Genomic DNA, 16,475 nt, shown 5'->3' with positions numbered 1-16,475 from the left:
TGAATGAATGAAAAATAAAAATAACAGTTCAAATATTAATTTAGATGGATCGGCTGCAAAAAATTTCCTCCTCCATTTGCACGAACCTCATCGTCCTGCCACTGTGGGTCTGCAGGGGCCTTTTCCTCCTGGGTCCTCGCAGCCCCTGGCTCTAGGCTCTGCCCACGGGACTTAGCTGGCCTCAGAAGGTGAATTGGGAGCCGCGGAGGAGGACGGGGCAGATGCTGAACAGCTCACTGGCGCCATCTGCTGGACCAAGTGCTTCGTCCACTCACGGAGGAGCATGGCTTGCTTTGACCCTGATTTTACCCCCGCCTTAGCTTCCTTTATAGACATTTCTCATACTCAGTAATATATTTATATTTTTGAATGCTTACATTTATTATTTTTATAACAGCTGTATTGCAATACAATTCATTTTCCTTACAATCCACCCACTTACAGTGTGCATTGCAATTCAGTGGGTTTTAGTACGTTCAGAATTGCACGACTGCCACAATCAACTTTAGAACATTCTCATCAATGAAAATGAATCCCCAACTCATCAGCAGTCATGCCCCATTTCCCCCCAATCCTCCCAGCCCTAGGCAACCACCAATCTACTTTTGTCTCTTAGGATTTACCTATCCTGGACATTTCACATAATTGGACTGATCCAATGTGTAGTCTTTTGTTTCTGGTTCTTTCACTTAACAGAATGTGTTCAGGTTCTTTCGTACTGTAGCACGTGTCAATACTTCATTTCTTTTTATGGCTGAGTCATATTCCATTGTGTGTCTGTACCACATTTTGTTCATTCAGTCGTTCATTACTGGTCATTTGGATTGTCTCCAGCTTTGGCTATTACAAATAATGCTGCTGTAAACATACAATCACAAGTTGTTGTGTGGATGTATGTTTTCATTTCTCTTGGGCACACACCTAGGAGTGGGATTTCTGGGCTGTAAGATACGCTGCGCTTAATCGTCTGAGGAGCTGCCAGGCTGTCTCCAAGGCAGCCACACCATTTTACATCCCCAGCAATAGTGCACGAGGGTTCCAGTCCCTCCCCGTCCTCGCCAGCTCTTGCTGTCATCTGGCAGTTTGATTTTAACCATCCTGAGCGGTGTGAACTGTGGTCACGTCGCGGTTAGATTTGCGTTTCCCTGGTGCTAACGATGTTGAGCATCTCTTCATGTGCTTGTTGGCCATACGTATGTTTTCCTTGGAGAAATGTCTATTCAAATCTTTTGCCCGTGTTTAATTGGGTTAATTTGTCTTTCTTATTGAGTTGTAGTAGTTCTTTATTCTAGACCCAAGTCCTCCCTTGGCTCTGTTGGTGCCTGCAACTGGAGGCCAAGGGAAGAAGCAGCCTGAACCTAAGATGTCTCTAAAAACTAAAGTCTATTTCAGAAATGAACAGAGCCAATCCAGAAGGAAGAGTTGGTTTGGAAGAAGATAATTAGTTTAGTCTGCAACCTGGAAGTCCTACGCTCTTCTGGACACAGTTTTTCTGCTCTGCACCCAGCCTGGAGCCTGCTGTGGGAGTCCAGAGGAGACTAGGAAGGGGTCACAGGGAGGGGGGGGAGGGAGGAAATGGGGTCTTGGGCAGAGGAAGGAAGGGACCCGTCAGGGATGGAAGCAGAGAGGCCAGATTGGTGGGAGGGAAAAAGGAGAAAGCCACGGACCGGGGGCTACCAGGCAGAGACTGTGGCCAACAGTGTCCACATGATCGCCAGTCCTGCGATGTTATTTATCACAGCGTGGCTTGTAAGTTTCTTCTCAAGGTATTCTAACCTCAGGAGCTGATGGAAAGAAACCCTACAGCACTGCACAGGATTTTATTCAGTCCTTACTTTTCTAGTATTTCATAAAGTGGTTAATCACACAAAGAAGCCTTGTTGCTGTTTTTTTTGGTTTTGTTTTTAATTATCTCACGTTTTTCTCTCTTATAAATATTGCCCTTAACACCTGGGATGTAGGGAGCTGACTTAGCTTTGTAGGAAGTGAACCCATAGGAAAATTGTGTCATAGGAAAAAAAAGAACAACAGCATTGCTTAAATACAAGCTTGTTAACTTGGTTTCTATCTTATTAAAATTCTTTAGCATTGCAAATGAAGGGTTTGGGTGAAGATATAGCAAAAAATATATTTCCCATTCTACTACCTTGTGTTATTTTAGTTCAGAAGACTGGAATCAGCTGTGTTGGATAACATTAACTTTGTTGAAGTATTTGAAAGGTGGAAAGTCCAAAACCTGGTCCTTATTTTAAAATATCCCCCCGTCACATGCTCACAGGCATCATCTCTCCTTGCTTTCCTGTTGCTGCTGGACGGAGGCATGTTCTCACCGTCCTCCCCGCCCACCGGGCTGCTAGAGAAGGTCTTCCAATACATCGATCTCCATCAGGATGAATTTGTACAGGTGAGAGACACGGCACGCGCAAAATGCTTGGATATGCCCTTTGGGAATCTGGGAGAATGGTTATTTGCTGGGAGATGTGGATTTTTTTTTTTTTGCTTGACAACTCCATTTAAAATGCCTGTGACTCCTCATTGACTTAGAATTTAAATGTTGGTTAGATTCAGGTAAGAGATCCCTTCCGGCCATTCCTTCCAAAAAGGGCATTCCCAGCACATTTGATCTAGGAATGTCTGTTTAGCAATGATCAGCAAGCTCTGTTGAGCTCACCTTTACTCTGGACCGTCATCAGGTGGCCCATCCTCCCCTTCAGAGACCCTCTCCACCTGCAAAACTAGCTGAAATGCATCCTCCCCGTTCTGTCACCACCTGGCACGTCCCTCTCCTGCTGGCTCTCCTGTGCCCCTGGCACGCCTGGCCCACCTCCACCGCCCGGGAACTCCCTGAGGCCGCCCTGGACCCTGGACCCTGAGCCCCCGACACTGTGTCTGGCACACGATGTGTGTTCAGTGTACATTTATTGGGTCAACCAACCCATGTCTGGAATATTACTGTGCAAACAGACGTGAATCCCCCATGATTCATACTAAAGTACAAGGCTCAGTGTACAGGCTGCAGTGCCTAAGCTTGACCTTCATGGAATCCTTCCTCGTGTGGGCATGTTAACTTGATGTAAGTGCCTGTTGGGATGTTGAAACCCGACTGGGGTTCGCAGTGCAGGCTGGAATTCACAGCGGGGAGAGAAAAGGCATGCGGTGGGAGCATGCGCCAATGTGGGCCTCTCAGCCCAACGCTGCTCTGTGCAGTGTCCTCATATCCTCCCAGTCCATTAAGTTTAGTGCTAACTTGGCAGCATCCGCCCTACAAATTCCAGTTTAAAAATGTAAAACACAATATTCCTTCAGATCAAATACATTTCTTCACAATAAAAATAGAAGTGCTACAACCAGGATAGAAATCAAACTAAAATAAGTTAGGAAGTAGAGTCCAAAATCACATGTATGGTTTTTAATAAACACTGCGGCTGTCCCAGTGTAAGCGGCTCAAGTACGGACCCTGGAATGGGAAGGATTGTTCCTAACATTGAGAATCAGCAGTGGTTACGGAGCTCCCACGGGGCGAGGCTTCGGCCTGGGTCTCCCGTGTATACGTTCTCACTCCGTCCTCACCAAGAAAGACATGTTTCCTCTTCTGTCCCCAGAGTGTGGGTTTTCTGCACAACAAGCAAGTCTCCAGTTCTCTGTGTGCCCCCCCGGTGTCCTGCGACGTGGCTCACCTCTGACACTGTCTTCCTGGAGGTAGTGTCACCCCTACCCCGATGCCGACCTCAGACGCCAGTAGCTGGTGGTGGGCCCCCAGGTTGCCCACACTTCTGCCTGACTCGGCTACAGATCAGGGCCTCTGGTGACCCCTCCTCAGGCTCATCGTTTGCTAGAACAGCTCACAGAACTCAGGGACACGCTTCTACACGTTTGCCCGGGGCGGGAGCTTCTGTCCTGTGGGTTGCAGGGCACCCCTTCCCAGCCCGGAAGTTCTCTGAACCCCGAGCCTCAGGGATGTTTATGGAGGCTTCGTCACGTAGGCATCACCGATTCTTAGCTCCATCTCCAGCCCGTCGTCCTTCCCCCAAGGTGGGGAGCTGGGGCTGGAAGTTCTGAGCGTCTGATCACGGCTCGGTCTTTCTGGTGACCGGCCCACATGCCCAGAAGCCTCCGAAGTTCCTCACTAGAACGAAAGCACGCTCCTTTTCACCCGGGAAATCCCAAGGGCGTTAGGAGCTCTGTGTCAGGACCCAGCGTCGAAGACCAAATGTTAGAACAAGAGATGCTCCTAGTGCCTTATCGCTTAGGAAATTGTAAAAGTCTTAGGAGCGCTGGCCGGGAACCGGGGAGAGAGACCAAAGCGTGTGTGTGTTCCTGTCTCACAGCATTACCTCCACCATAATCCGCGGCGAGGGAGCCTCACGCCCCTCCTGCAGTGGAGGAAGCTGAGGCTAATTCCAGAGCTTCAGAAATGTCCTTGAAGTCACCCACCTGCAGTGGGCAGAACCAGGACCAGGAACTCGGGTTGTCTGCCTGCCCAGCCCTGAGTTCAAACCCGGGGTTACACCCCCTCCCGGATCCTGCAGGTGCAGCGGGGGGACCTCAGAGCTGAAATGCACGGGATGGTCACAGGGGGTCCTGCAGCCTAGCTGAGGCCACCGTGGGCTGGATCAGAGTGACCTGCAGGGACGTTTGTGGGAAGCCGAGCCCTCGCGGGGCGGCTGCTCTCAGTTCCTAGAGACCACAAGGGGGGCGGGGACCCGCGCCTTCTGTATGAGCCTGGTGGCGCTGAGGGGCCCAGGCCAGGCTTCAGAGGCGGCCTTCCACCAACCGTCCTGTCCTGCATTGACCAGCCGTCGCTGGCTTCTGGGCTCCTGGTCACGCCTCCAGCTGTCGTCTGCCAGCTCGGTCTCCAGGTCAGATGAGGGCGCTGGGGACCCGGCGAGGTGCGCCCCCAAGAGTGGGCGCGGATGACCCGCGTGCTGACCGCCTGTCGCCTTTCCTCCCAGACGCTGAAGGAGTGGGTGGCGGTCGAGAGCGACTCGGTCCAGCCCGTGCTGCGCCTCCGACGAGAGCTGCTCAGAATGATGGACCTGGCTGCAGACCGGCTCCGGAACCTGGGAGCCCACGTGGACTTGGTGGACGCAGGTTTTCAGCAGGTGCTGGCATCCCCTCCCGTCTCCAAGCGGCCACTTCCCTGGGCATCAGCCAGGCTTCCCTTCGTGGTGGCAGGATGGGGGTTTGCTCGCCCTCATGCTCAGCAGAAGCAGCACCGCGATTCCCAGTAAGGGCGAAGATCTCCACCTCAGCCCACAGGAGGCTGTAGCATCGGCCTCTCGTCCTGTCGGGACCGGGGGGGATGGGGGGAAGGTGGAGGGGGTGCGTGAAGGCCCCCCACTTGTGCTGTTCATGTCCTTCACGTGCTTCACATTTCTCCCAGATGGCTCTTTCCCTTAAGTTCAAATGCCTCTTTCTCAAAGGACCCAATCCCTCGTCAGAATCAAGGCTTATGACTGCCCCTCGGGAGTGGATGGGTCTTTCATCTACCCTCCCAGTGTCGCCTGCTTTAGCACTGACGAGTCTGAATAGTCTGTTAACAGGACTGTGTCCACCTGATTGGAGCTAGTAACAGACTCCTAACGCCATCCATGTCTTTGAATTTTCTGGAAGAACCAAATGGCTTTTTATCCATTTTCCGTCTGCAGCTGCCCGATGGTCAGAGCCTCCCGATACCTCCCATCATCCTGGCCGAACTGGGGAATGATCCCAAGAAGCCCACCGTGTGCTTCTATGGCCACTTGGACGTGCAGCCTGCCAGACGGGAGGATGGGTGGGTCACGGACCCTCACACGCTGACGGAGGTGGACGGTCAGTGACACCTCGTGCTGGGCTGTTCTGTGGGTGAAGGACTGCTCGTAGGGCTTAAGAATTCCAGATGTGACTGCCCCGGGCTCCAGGCCTTACCTGTCATTGTTAGGAGTGCAGAGAATGCTGATCTCGTGGTCCACCGGTTGGTCCAAGGAGGCTGATTTTCTTTCAGTTGTGAAAGAAACCATGAACCTCTGTGCCCCTGGGCAGATCAAGTCCCCATTAGGAGAGTTCTTGGGTTTCAAGGAAAATAGTTGTGTAGGTCACATATTTTCTTTTTTAAAAACACCAAATGTAATTATGTTTTATAAAGACAAGAAAAAGAAAGGTTAATGGAGAGACACATACACCCTTTTTCATTGTCCTGCTAATTGTAAAATCTGAGTGAGAGGCTGTATTACGTGACATTCTGCAACACACCCGCGGGTCTTCTTCAATGAACTTGGATAAAATGGCTAATTACTATTAAGGCCAAAGGGATCTGTATATTTCAAATTAGCTTACGTTTGCTGGCTAGCATACTATTTGTACATAAGAAACAATACTTTGTGATTTCAGAGCAAGACTTCTGCCTAGAAAAATAGAAAGCACCATTAAAACAAGTACCTGTAAAGCTACCTTTGGTTTTGGCTCACTAAACTTGGCAGAGGTGTCCATGCTTTTCTGAAAATTCTTCCCCCATTTTCAAAGGAAAACTGTACGGCCGAGGAACAACAGACAACAAAGGCCCTGTTTTAGCGTGGATCCACGCTGTGAGCACATTCAGAGCCCTGGACGAGGTAGGTGCCAGCTGTGCTTGGGAGCAAGGGCGATGATGGCGATGATGACGGTGATGTGATGATGACGGTGATGGTGATGGTGATGGTGATGGTGATGGTGATGGTGATGATGGTGATGGTGATGGTGATGGTGATGGTGATGGTGATGGTGATGATGGTGATGGTGATGGTGATGTGATGATGATGGTGATGGTGATGGTGATGGTGATGGTGATGGTGATGATGGTGATGGTGATGACGGTGATGATGATGGTGATGATGGTGATGGTGATGACGGTGATGATGATGGTGATGATGGTGATGGTGATGATGGTGATGGTGATAATGGTGATGGTGATGGTGATGATGGCGATGATGATGGTGATGTGATGATGACGGTGATGATGATGGTGATGGTGATAATGTTGATGATGGTGATGGTGATGACGGTGATGATGATGATGGTGATGGTGATGATGGTGATGGTGATGACGGTGATGATGATGATGGTGATGGTGATGATGGTGATGGTGATGACGGTGATGATGATGGTGATGATGGCGATGATGGTGATGGAGGCAGCTGGCTCTGAGCTGCATGATGTCCTTTACTCTTCCAGCAATCTGCAGAGGAATGTGTTACAATCACACGCATTTTACAGATAAAGAGAGAGAGGCTTGGGAAAGGAAGGGAACGTACTCAAAGCCACCCAGCTGGTCTGGGGCAGGGTGATACCTTGATCCCGTGCCGTTGACATGCAACAATGTGACACAGCAAAAAACATGATGAGCCTGTGGCTACATCACCATCTGCTGGGACTTGTCTTTTTTTATCTTCAACTTATTCAGCTTATCTTTTTTATCTGCAACCCGTCCTTCTTATCACAAAGTATGGTTTTGTTAATAGAGACAGACATACACTTTAAGAAATATATTAGCTGCTTTGCAAATTAGCAGGATAGCAATCTCTGAGGTGTGACGTTCTGTCTGAATCCCTGAGTTCTTTCCATTCTTGTGGGAAGTGGTTTCAATCCGTCCAAGGAGGGGTTATGGTGGGGTGCAGTTTTGAGGGGAGGGCTACTCTCTCAGACCACCAACTAAAACTGTCGTTTGCTGTGCTCACGAGGATGGTTTCATCTCGCACTGCTCTTTTCTCTTCTGGTAATGAGCATGCTTGCACTCCAAACAGGATCCAATCTAGCTGTGTGGCCATTGGTGGGAGACTTAACCTCTCTGGGCTTCAGATTCTGTTCTGTAAAAGTGAGGGTGTTGATATGGGCGCCGGCCCTCTAACACTGGGTGGATTTGATGGTGTGATTCCATCCCTTTCATGCAGAAATGGCCCTGCTAGTCGGTGAGCTTGAGCCTGTGCCAGGGAGACCAGGCCCAGGTATGAGACCCAGCCTGTTCCAGTCTGGGCTCCACAGAGTATGGGCTCTGTAACCTGGGGGTGCAGAAGGAGTTTGTGGGGTCACCTTAAAAATGTGCAGCCTTGCTACCTTTCCCTCATTTTACTTGTGTGGCTGAATTGAATTAAGCACTTTGGAACACTGGGAATTTAAGAGGAAGTGGGGCCCATTTGTTGGGTTCATGGACAGAAAGGGACGTGTCGGCAGTCACAGGGCAAACCCCCGCCAACCATCCCTACCCCGTCCCCAAAGAGGCTCTGGGAGCAGCACACTCCTTCCGAGACAGAGGGCTGCGAGGTTGGGCTGGGATGATGTGCCTGTCTGGTGAGGACTGGGGTGGGTCCACCTCCGGGCACCGTGTCCACTTGTCCACAAGGCAAGTGGAGCTGCCCAGCTGCTGCCCGAGGTTCAGGTCCTTGATGCTGCTTCTCCCAAATCCTGTCCATTGAGCAGGTCCTGACATTGCGTTTTTTCTTTCTCGGAGGTGATTTCATCAGACTCCAGGGGCTTCTCTCTCATGAGTCTGTTGTCTCCTGAGACATAAGCAGAAGAGAGGGTTTCACTGCTCTCACTTGACTGCTTCATCTCACTGAGGAAGACAGGCTTAGTGAATCAGGACGCTTTTCTGCCTGGGCCCTGCTGACCACTGCAAGGTTGTCCTCTTGTTCATGGCACTCCCCTAAGTAAGCCCTTGGTTTCTCTCTCTCTCTCTCTCTCTCTGTTTTCTTTCTTCCTCCCTCCCTCCCTCCCTCCCTTCCTTCCTTCCTTTCTCTCTCTCTCTCCACCTCCTTCCCTCCCTCCCCACATCCCACCCCTCTCTCTCATTTATGTCCTTTCTTAAGAAGAGGAAAGCAATATTTATAAGACAGGTCCTATATAAAGGTCAAAATCTGCTTTGCTTTTGGTTTGTTTGTTTTTGCGGTACGCGGGCCTCTCACTGCTGTGGCCTCTCCCGTTGCGGAGCACAGGCTCCGGACGCGCAAGCTCAGCGGCCGTGGCTCATGGATCCAGCCGCTCCGCGGCACGTGGGATCTTCCCGGACCAGGGCACGTTGAACCCGTGTCCCCTGCATCGGCAGGCAGACTCTCAACCACTGCACCACCAGGGAAGCCCCTGCTTTGCTTTTTAAATTTCAACTCTGAAACGTATAATCGCAAACAAAACAAGCAATCCCCACTCTGCCCTTAGAAAAGTCAGTTAATCTCCCTGAGCCTCACTCCCCTCGTCCACGATCTAGGAATGCGCATATCTGTCTCCAGGCTTGTTGCGTGGATTCAGTGAATATGGAAAGGTTCCCTGGAGCCTGCGAGTACTAGGCCCTTTATGAGCTCTGGTCTCTTCTTTCCTCCTTCCCTTCTGCCCTCTATCCCCTCTTTCTGTCTTGCTTACAGAGCACTTAAATGTACATCACCTCACTGGATTGTCTTACCAAGAGGCAGAGCAAGTATTAACAGAGAAGTGGGCTGCCGAGAGGTGAAATGACTGGTCCCGGGTCCCTGGGTGTCAAGGGACAGAGCAGAGACCAAAGCCCAGGCTGGGCTGCCAGCCCCACGTCCTCCTCCAACACTTAATAGCTATTGACTTGTATTTTATTAATCACATTTTGCCAGAAAATTCTTAGGCTTTCCAGCTACTTCTTGGGAATTGTTTTCTAGTTAAATGTTAATAAGGAGCTTTCAAATATTAAGATTTCAGAACTTTAGCTTAACTTCCTAAGACACATAGAAATGTATTTAAGGAATGCATTGAAAAACTTGTTATCCCCAAATGCCCTTAAGCAGCTGAATGACCGAAGGTCACATTTCCTAATACATAATCCTCCACTCATCCTGCCTTTGTTAATCTGGGGCCAGGCAATCCCACTTATTAGAGCTAATGAGTGTGTTTGCATTGCCTCGTCTGCATAGAATAACTGTTTACCACCCCGCCCCCCCCCCCCCCCCCCCCCCGCACGTGCCTTATGCTCTAGGAAAAGCCATCGACCCCTCTTCTCCACACGGCTCTCAAAGATATGAAGTTATAAATTATACAGATATAAAAAGATCAAAACCAAATGGGGGAAAGTCACATTGTAAAAATTTTAAAGGCGCTATTCCATGTCCTAATATTAGAGAAAAACTCAAGGTCCATTTTGCTGCAAGATCAAAGGCTTTAAATAAGTTAAAAGGCAGATTGGACTCGTAGCTGAAAGATAACAGATACTTGAAATGAAAACTATCCTGAGGCTTAAACATTAGACAACCTTTCAAAGGAAAGAGTTCTCATTTATCATGCTCAGAATTATGAGGACAGAAAAGAGATTTGTGATTGAGTAACCTTTCTGGAAAAATTCCTTCTGGGGAGAAAGAGGAACGGGCTTCTCTGCAGGGGCCGAGCGGAACCCCATATGGTGGCCGCAGCCTTTTCTTTAGGGATGCCCTGTCCAGATCCTCTGTCATCAGTCTTAGGTTGATGGCTCACTGGCCATTACCTTGAATTCTCCGTCACAACCTGAGTTAAAACTCCTTCGTTGTAAACAGAGCTTTTGGGAATGTATATAATAATTCAGTGTGTTTAAGTTACATGCAAACAAATCCTGGATTTTAAAAGGTGAAAGGGCAAGGTGTCCACTTTTTTTGACAGCGTGGTTTGCTCCACTGTTAATTCAGGATCTGCCTGTGAACGTCAAATTTGTCATCGAGGGGATGGAGGAGGCTGGTTCTCTTGCCCTGGAGGAACTTGTCCAGAAAGAGAAGGCCGGGTTCTTCTCCAGCGTAGACTACATCGTGATTTCAGACAATCTGTGGGTCAGCCGGAGGACGCCCGCGCTCACGTGGGGGACGCGAGGGAACAGCTACTTCATGGTGGAGGTATTGCCAACGGCAGCCACCTGGAGGTGGATCTGTGCTGGGGTCCCGGCGGGGAGGACAGGGAGTAGACCCCGACCCAGGGACATGGCCCCGGGGGATCCGGGGTCCTGGGACTGGGGGAGTTCATGAAGCCCCCCGGCCGTGAACGCATGCGCTGTGTACGTTTTTCTGGAGAGAAGATTCAGAGGGGTTTGTGACTCCCCACGTTTTAGGAACTCCAGCTGTGAAACTTGGAGGCAGGCACGGGGGCACTGGGAGACTGACCGCCTGATCGGGTTCTGGGGATGCTGTGAGCGGCCGGTACCTGCTCTGCCCACCACGTCTTGGACAGAAAGAGAAGGGGTGCCAGCACTGACAAGGCCGGCACCCGAGGTCTGGCTCATCCGACGAACAGCCTTGAGCGCACCTTAAGTCTGAGCCTGTTTCCTTACCTCTGAAGCGAGCACAGTAATCCTCCCAGGCTTGCTGTGATCACTAAAAGCGACCTCGAGTTCCGCCCTGACACGTAGTCTGCTTCCTGCTCCTTTTCTATTAATGCAGACAAGCTGTGATGGAGCCTGCAATTTAGAATCAGAAAGTCCCCCCTCATAGAGCAGCTGGAAACCGCAAAGCGGGGGTGGGGTGGTGGGGGTGGGGGTGGTGTATGAGAGCCAGAGGGCGGGTGCGACCCTGAGCCGGGAAGGGCTTCCGCTCTCCCGCCGGGGTCCCGGGCAGCTGCAGAAGCAGGGTGGGGTCCGAGCTGTGCAGGCCGTGGAACATCTCGCCCGTCGTTGGCCTCTTTCTACTGCTGAGTCAGAAGGAAGTTTCTCTGCAGAGACGTGCTGGAAGTAGTCTCTGTGGGGAACAGGTGGGCAGGAAGAAGTGGCTGGCGGGCAGGTGAGGGTGTTTAGTCCCCTGTCCGAGCAGTGGGATATCGTTTGCAGCTGTGCTCAGGAGCCGGTGGTGGAGACACCCCAGTGGGCAGGGTTGATCCAGGGCTCGGGCTGTGCCCGATGGTGTGATGGAGGAGACGAAGTCAGTCAAGACGTCGCCCACGGAGAGGCTGAAGGGATGCACAGGGGCATTCAGGTTGAATGGGGAGAAAAGAAGGACAGGAGGACGAGAGGTGGGGAGGTCTTGGATGGGTCGAGGGACTGGACGTCTTGCTGTGGCCCAGAACGGGGGAGGGCAGGCTCGTGACGAGGGGGCCAGGAGGAGGGAAGCTGTGAGCAGAGGTGGGATAAGGCGGCAAAAGATTTCAGAGGTGGGGCCCTGCGACCCCAGAGCGCTTTGTTAGCATCCCTGCCTGATGAGATACAGGTCCTAAGCTACAGTGACTAAATGGAAGATTCACCTGGCAGGGCTTTAAAGATGGCGATAGAAGCAGAGAAGGGCCAGCCGGGCAGGAAAGGGGAGAGGCAATGGGTCAAAGAGAATTAAAAAACCCAAACTCATTAGAACTTGGGAACCGATTGGACATAATGTGCCTGGGAGAAATCCAAGATCATTTTTTTTTTAAGATTTTTTTTGATGGGGGCCATTTTTAGAGTCTTTGTTGAATTTGTTACAATATTGCTTCTGTTTTATGTTTTGGTTTCTTGGCCGCGAGGCATGTGGGATCTTAGCTCCCCGACCAGGGATCGAATCTGCACCCCCTGCCCTGGAAGGCAAAGTCTTAACTACTGGACCACCAGGGAAGTCCCCAACATCATTTTAAGGGGATAGATTTATAGGACTGGCATCTCTCCTTGTTTTGGAAACGGCAAGCTAGGAGGAAGTAATTGTAGGAGAAGATGTTCCCGTCTAGACCTCCTCAAGTTCAGAAGCTGGGAGCACACCAAAGTGTTATGTACCATAAGCGACTAGAAGCTTTAGGTCTTGTGAGTAGGTCAAAGGTCAGACCTACGGAAGGAGCGCTGAGAGTCTGGCGGTTGTAAAGGAAGTCCCGTGGGCCTTGAAGCTCTGTGTGTAGAGTGATCCAAGGATTAAGCTGGGGGCGAAAAGACAGAAAAGAAGTCATCAGAGGAGACGTAAGTAGAATGGTCCTGCAGGAGAACAAGAACAAGGAGAAGAAAGTTTCCTGGAGAATTTTCTGGAAGGAGGGCTGAGCATGAGATGGCGTGAAACCAAGAGCAAGGCAACTGCGCTGCACGTCAGCCGTTAGGCCAAGGAGGGGCTGGTGGTCTGGGAATCGGCACTGTTGGTGGCCAGGCTGGGGCTGAGGTTGGTTTCGGGGAATTCAGTGGGACCTGAAGATGTGGGGGGCAGACGCTCCACATCGTGTGACAGAAGCACGGTGGTGACAACGTCAGCTGACCCCTGAGCACTGAGGGCCACCCGGGGCGGGTCTGCCGCCTGGTGAAAGGTGTCTCTGAGCAGCCACGGTGAAAAGCAGCCCCCTTCCCGTTCCCTGTCTTGCAGGTGAAGTGCAGAGATCAGGATTTCCACTCGGGGACCTTTGGTGGGATCCTTAACGAACCCATGGCGGATCTGGTCGCTCTTCTTGGTAATGTCTTCTTTCGTTTCACTTTGTAAGCATCAGGGAATCTGCTAACGTAGTTCTGTTTGACTCAGTTGTCTCCCCCTTGGTTTCCAGGCCAGCCCTGAATAAGGGTGGAGCGGAGGAAGACCACGGTCTTAGCTTCCCCCTTGGCTAAACGTTTCTTAGGCTTATTACGTCCACGTTGTTTCTCTTCATGGACTGAAACCCTTCCTCAATCCACCCCCTTTCCTTTCACTGGATGTTGCGACACATCTGGCTGTACTTGAGGATAGTGGCAGAGACCTTTCTGGAGAAGCATCCAGAGTTGGTGCCCAATCTACCCACACCTCTTGGCTTCCTTCCTGTGAGTCGCTGTGGTCCCACGTGGCTCAGCGACGCCACTGAGTTTGCTCGTTGCCCCTGCCCGTGACCTCCTCAGGTGGTGGGCCTGGTGGATGCAGGTGGGAGTCGTGTGTGTGTGTGTGTGTGTGTGTGTGTGTGTGCGCGCGTGCGTGTGTGTTTCCAGAGAGCCAGCTTGCCCACCTGACTCACCTGGAGCTCTTGCCTACATTCGGACAGCCCAGCCTCCGGGTGGATCCCGGAATTGAAGGAGGCTTCATCTCCAGGGCCTCGCTTGCACAGTCCTGGCAGGGGCACTGCACACGTGCATAGTCATAATTTGGTTCTTTTTAAAAAAGAGGTTTTCAGGTTACATAAGCCTCAGACCTCGCAATACCTGGATCTTTCTCACCTTTCTCACCGTTAAAGAACAAAGAAAATTTGTTCTTTAACGGTAGTTGCATTATGGTTTTTACCTTGTGAGCTATGGAGCATTTGGTGAAGCAGATAAACAAACCAGAAATGATCACGTACATCCTAAGACTTCTTCCAGCAGGTCCGCTGATTAGCTGTGTCCCACAGCCAGGTGTGATGTCCCAAGGGCGACTTTATGCAAATTTTACAACATGCCCCTTTTGGGCAAACTGCCAAAAAGCACTCCCTCTTTGGGAATCAATTAGCAAAAATCTCTCTTTTTTCCATATTGACACAGTTCTACCTTGGCCACGCCCTCCCGAATCCCCTTGGCCTCGGCAGCCTCCGACAGGGAACCACCAGCCCACCGGGCGACCTGTTGGGAGGTTGCCTCTGGGTCTTCAGTATCACCTTTATTCTAGAGCTTCCTGCTCCTTCATTGTCCAATTAAATCCATCTATCTATCTACCTATCTATCTCTCTATCCATCCATCCATCCATCCATCCATCCATGTCATCAGCATCTGCTTCTTTTATAGATGCTCATTGATGATTTTTCACTCATTGCTGTTAATCCCCAAACTTTTTCACAAATAACAGAGCAGTGTATCTGCTTCGCCACTACGAAAGCTTTTATGGTTATGACGTGGCTCATAGACTAGATCTCAAGGCTGTTACGTTTTTGATTAAAGATGAGTATTTATTATATTATTGTGGTGTGTGTAGGGGAGAGAGGTTGAGAAGGAACGATGACTTTCAGTTTCTCAGGTTTGTACATATATTCACATACATATATATTTAAAATATTTTTCTAATGAACACATTACTTTTTAACTCAGGATAAGATAAAACTAAAAAAGGAACCTTGTTTATGATGTAAGAGTGTAGCTGAGAACTTGCATGTAACACAGGTAAGTCACTCCAAATGTAACTGATTGCAGAGCCGTGTGTTTCCATCCCTTTGTCGACAAGGTGGACGTTAAAACGGGTCTGACGCAGGCTGAGTCTTCCTGGTGACCGGCTCCTTTCTCCCACCGTCACCTCTGGGACGTGAGCTACTGACAAGTGGCTCTGCTGTAGGGCCCAGGGCCGGTCACAGGGCCGGTCGCAGGCCCGCTGCAGCCCCAGGAGGGTCCCTGAGGCTCTGCTCCAGGGCCAGGACCCCACACACCTGTAGCTTCCACCCGCCTTTGTCTCCTGTGTGTCTCTCATAGGCAGCCTGGTGGACTCTTCTGGTCGAATTCTGATCCCTGGAATCTATGACCACGTGGCTCCTGTTACAGAGGAGGAAAAGAGAACATACGAAGCCATCGATCTGGACCTTGAGGAGTACCGGAACAGCAGCCAGGTTAAGAAATTTCTGTTTGACACCAAGGTAGGTCACACGTTGACGGGTAACCTGAAAGAGGAACGATGAAAACCCGTATTTTCCCAGTGCCTAGTTTGCTATGTGCTGCTGTTCTGCACACCTCAGAGCTGAGAGCACATGCTAATCAGGGGCAGGTTTCCCTTCACGAAACCTCGTGGTCCTCGTGGTCTAGATCAACGGGGCCTTTTCCTGGGGTCCATCTGGCACCGGCCTCAGGCGCCTAACCACAGGGCAGTGATTCACTTCACAGCCGTGCCTTTCCAAACTGGCTTATGAGACTCAACCTCACGCCAGCCTCAGCCAGTGAGCTGAGCTTCCTATCTATCTGTTTAAAGGTTGAGAATAGACTGAGATCATTTCAGCTCCAAGACCCCTAATTATTCATTTTTTAAAAGACAAAACCAAGAGCTTTACGGGGCTAATGTGTAAATTGCTACGTTGCTCTTGGAGTGTAGTAAGTAAACCCAGAGCCCAAAGCATTGGCTACTGGTAAATTTAGATTTTGCTCTTTTCCCTTCTACTTCTCCTCCTCCTTAAAATAACAACAACAAAACCCAAAACAAACAAACAAAAAAGACCCTTGCCTGCTGTGGTGTTTGGTAGCTCTGGCTGGCTCCTGGGCAGACGCTCCAGGAGAGGGAAAAATGCCGAATACAGGTGGGGAGTTTACTCTTATGAAGTAGGTCTCTTGCCTCAGACTAGCTCTCTGGTGGCCACTGGCTCAAATGTCTGTAGATTTCTTTGAAACCTTCTGGAAAATAAAATGCATTTAGCATATAAGTTATCATGGCAATGACTGGGGATAGAAATTTACAATTGAACCCCAGGTTTGGAAAGGGCCCCTTTGCCATCTATTAACTGCAAATCAGAGCTGGAGTGGTGAGGGGCCCTTGTCAGTGGTAGCAGCTAGGGCAGGTGAAGGCAGCAGAGGGTCTCAGGTCCTGAGGGAAAAGTCCACCTGTACTATTAGTCCAGACATATCTAAGTAAGGTGCTAATTAACTTGTCATGAATGGTGTCACAGATGTACAGAAATTGGTGATACAAGCAATATAATTCAACTGGGT

The 16,475-nt window shown here is 50.4% G+C and overlaps 1 protein-coding gene across 3 annotated transcripts in view; it reads left to right on the top strand.

Annotated features, from left to right (window-relative positions):
- The window catches only part of CNDP1 (carnosine dipeptidase 1), a 33,772-nt gene that overhangs the window by 9,220 nt on the left and 8,077 nt on the right, over nucleotides 1-16,475 (top strand). For 2 of the 3 annotated variants that reach the window (XM_049697665.1, XM_033406105.2), the window contains exons 1-8: nucleotides 2,279-2,404; nucleotides 3,603-3,699; nucleotides 4,953-5,102; nucleotides 5,649-5,811; nucleotides 6,502-6,590; nucleotides 10,626-10,826; nucleotides 13,227-13,311; nucleotides 15,255-15,415. In XM_049697665.1, coding sequence (XP_049553622.1) covers nucleotides 2,391-2,404; nucleotides 3,603-3,699; nucleotides 4,953-5,102; nucleotides 5,649-5,811; nucleotides 6,502-6,590; nucleotides 10,626-10,826; nucleotides 13,227-13,311; nucleotides 15,255-15,415 — 960 coding nt within the window. In that variant the 5' untranslated portion in view covers nucleotides 2,279-2,390. Of the gene's footprint in view, nucleotides 1-2,278; nucleotides 2,405-3,602; nucleotides 3,700-4,952; nucleotides 5,103-5,648; nucleotides 5,812-6,501; nucleotides 6,591-10,625; nucleotides 10,827-13,226; nucleotides 13,312-15,254; nucleotides 15,416-16,475 lie in introns of those variants that run through there. The other variant, XM_012536802.3, reaches the window with a different exon arrangement.

Source organism: Orcinus orca, chromosome 15 (assembly GCF_937001465.1).
Source record: "Orcinus orca chromosome 15, mOrcOrc1.1, whole genome shotgun sequence".
Classification (NCBI taxonomy): Eukaryota; Metazoa; Chordata; class Mammalia; order Artiodactyla; family Delphinidae; genus Orcinus; species Orcinus orca.
The sequence above is the reverse complement of the archived record's forward strand: the minus strand, read 5'-3'. Positions and strand labels throughout refer to the sequence as shown.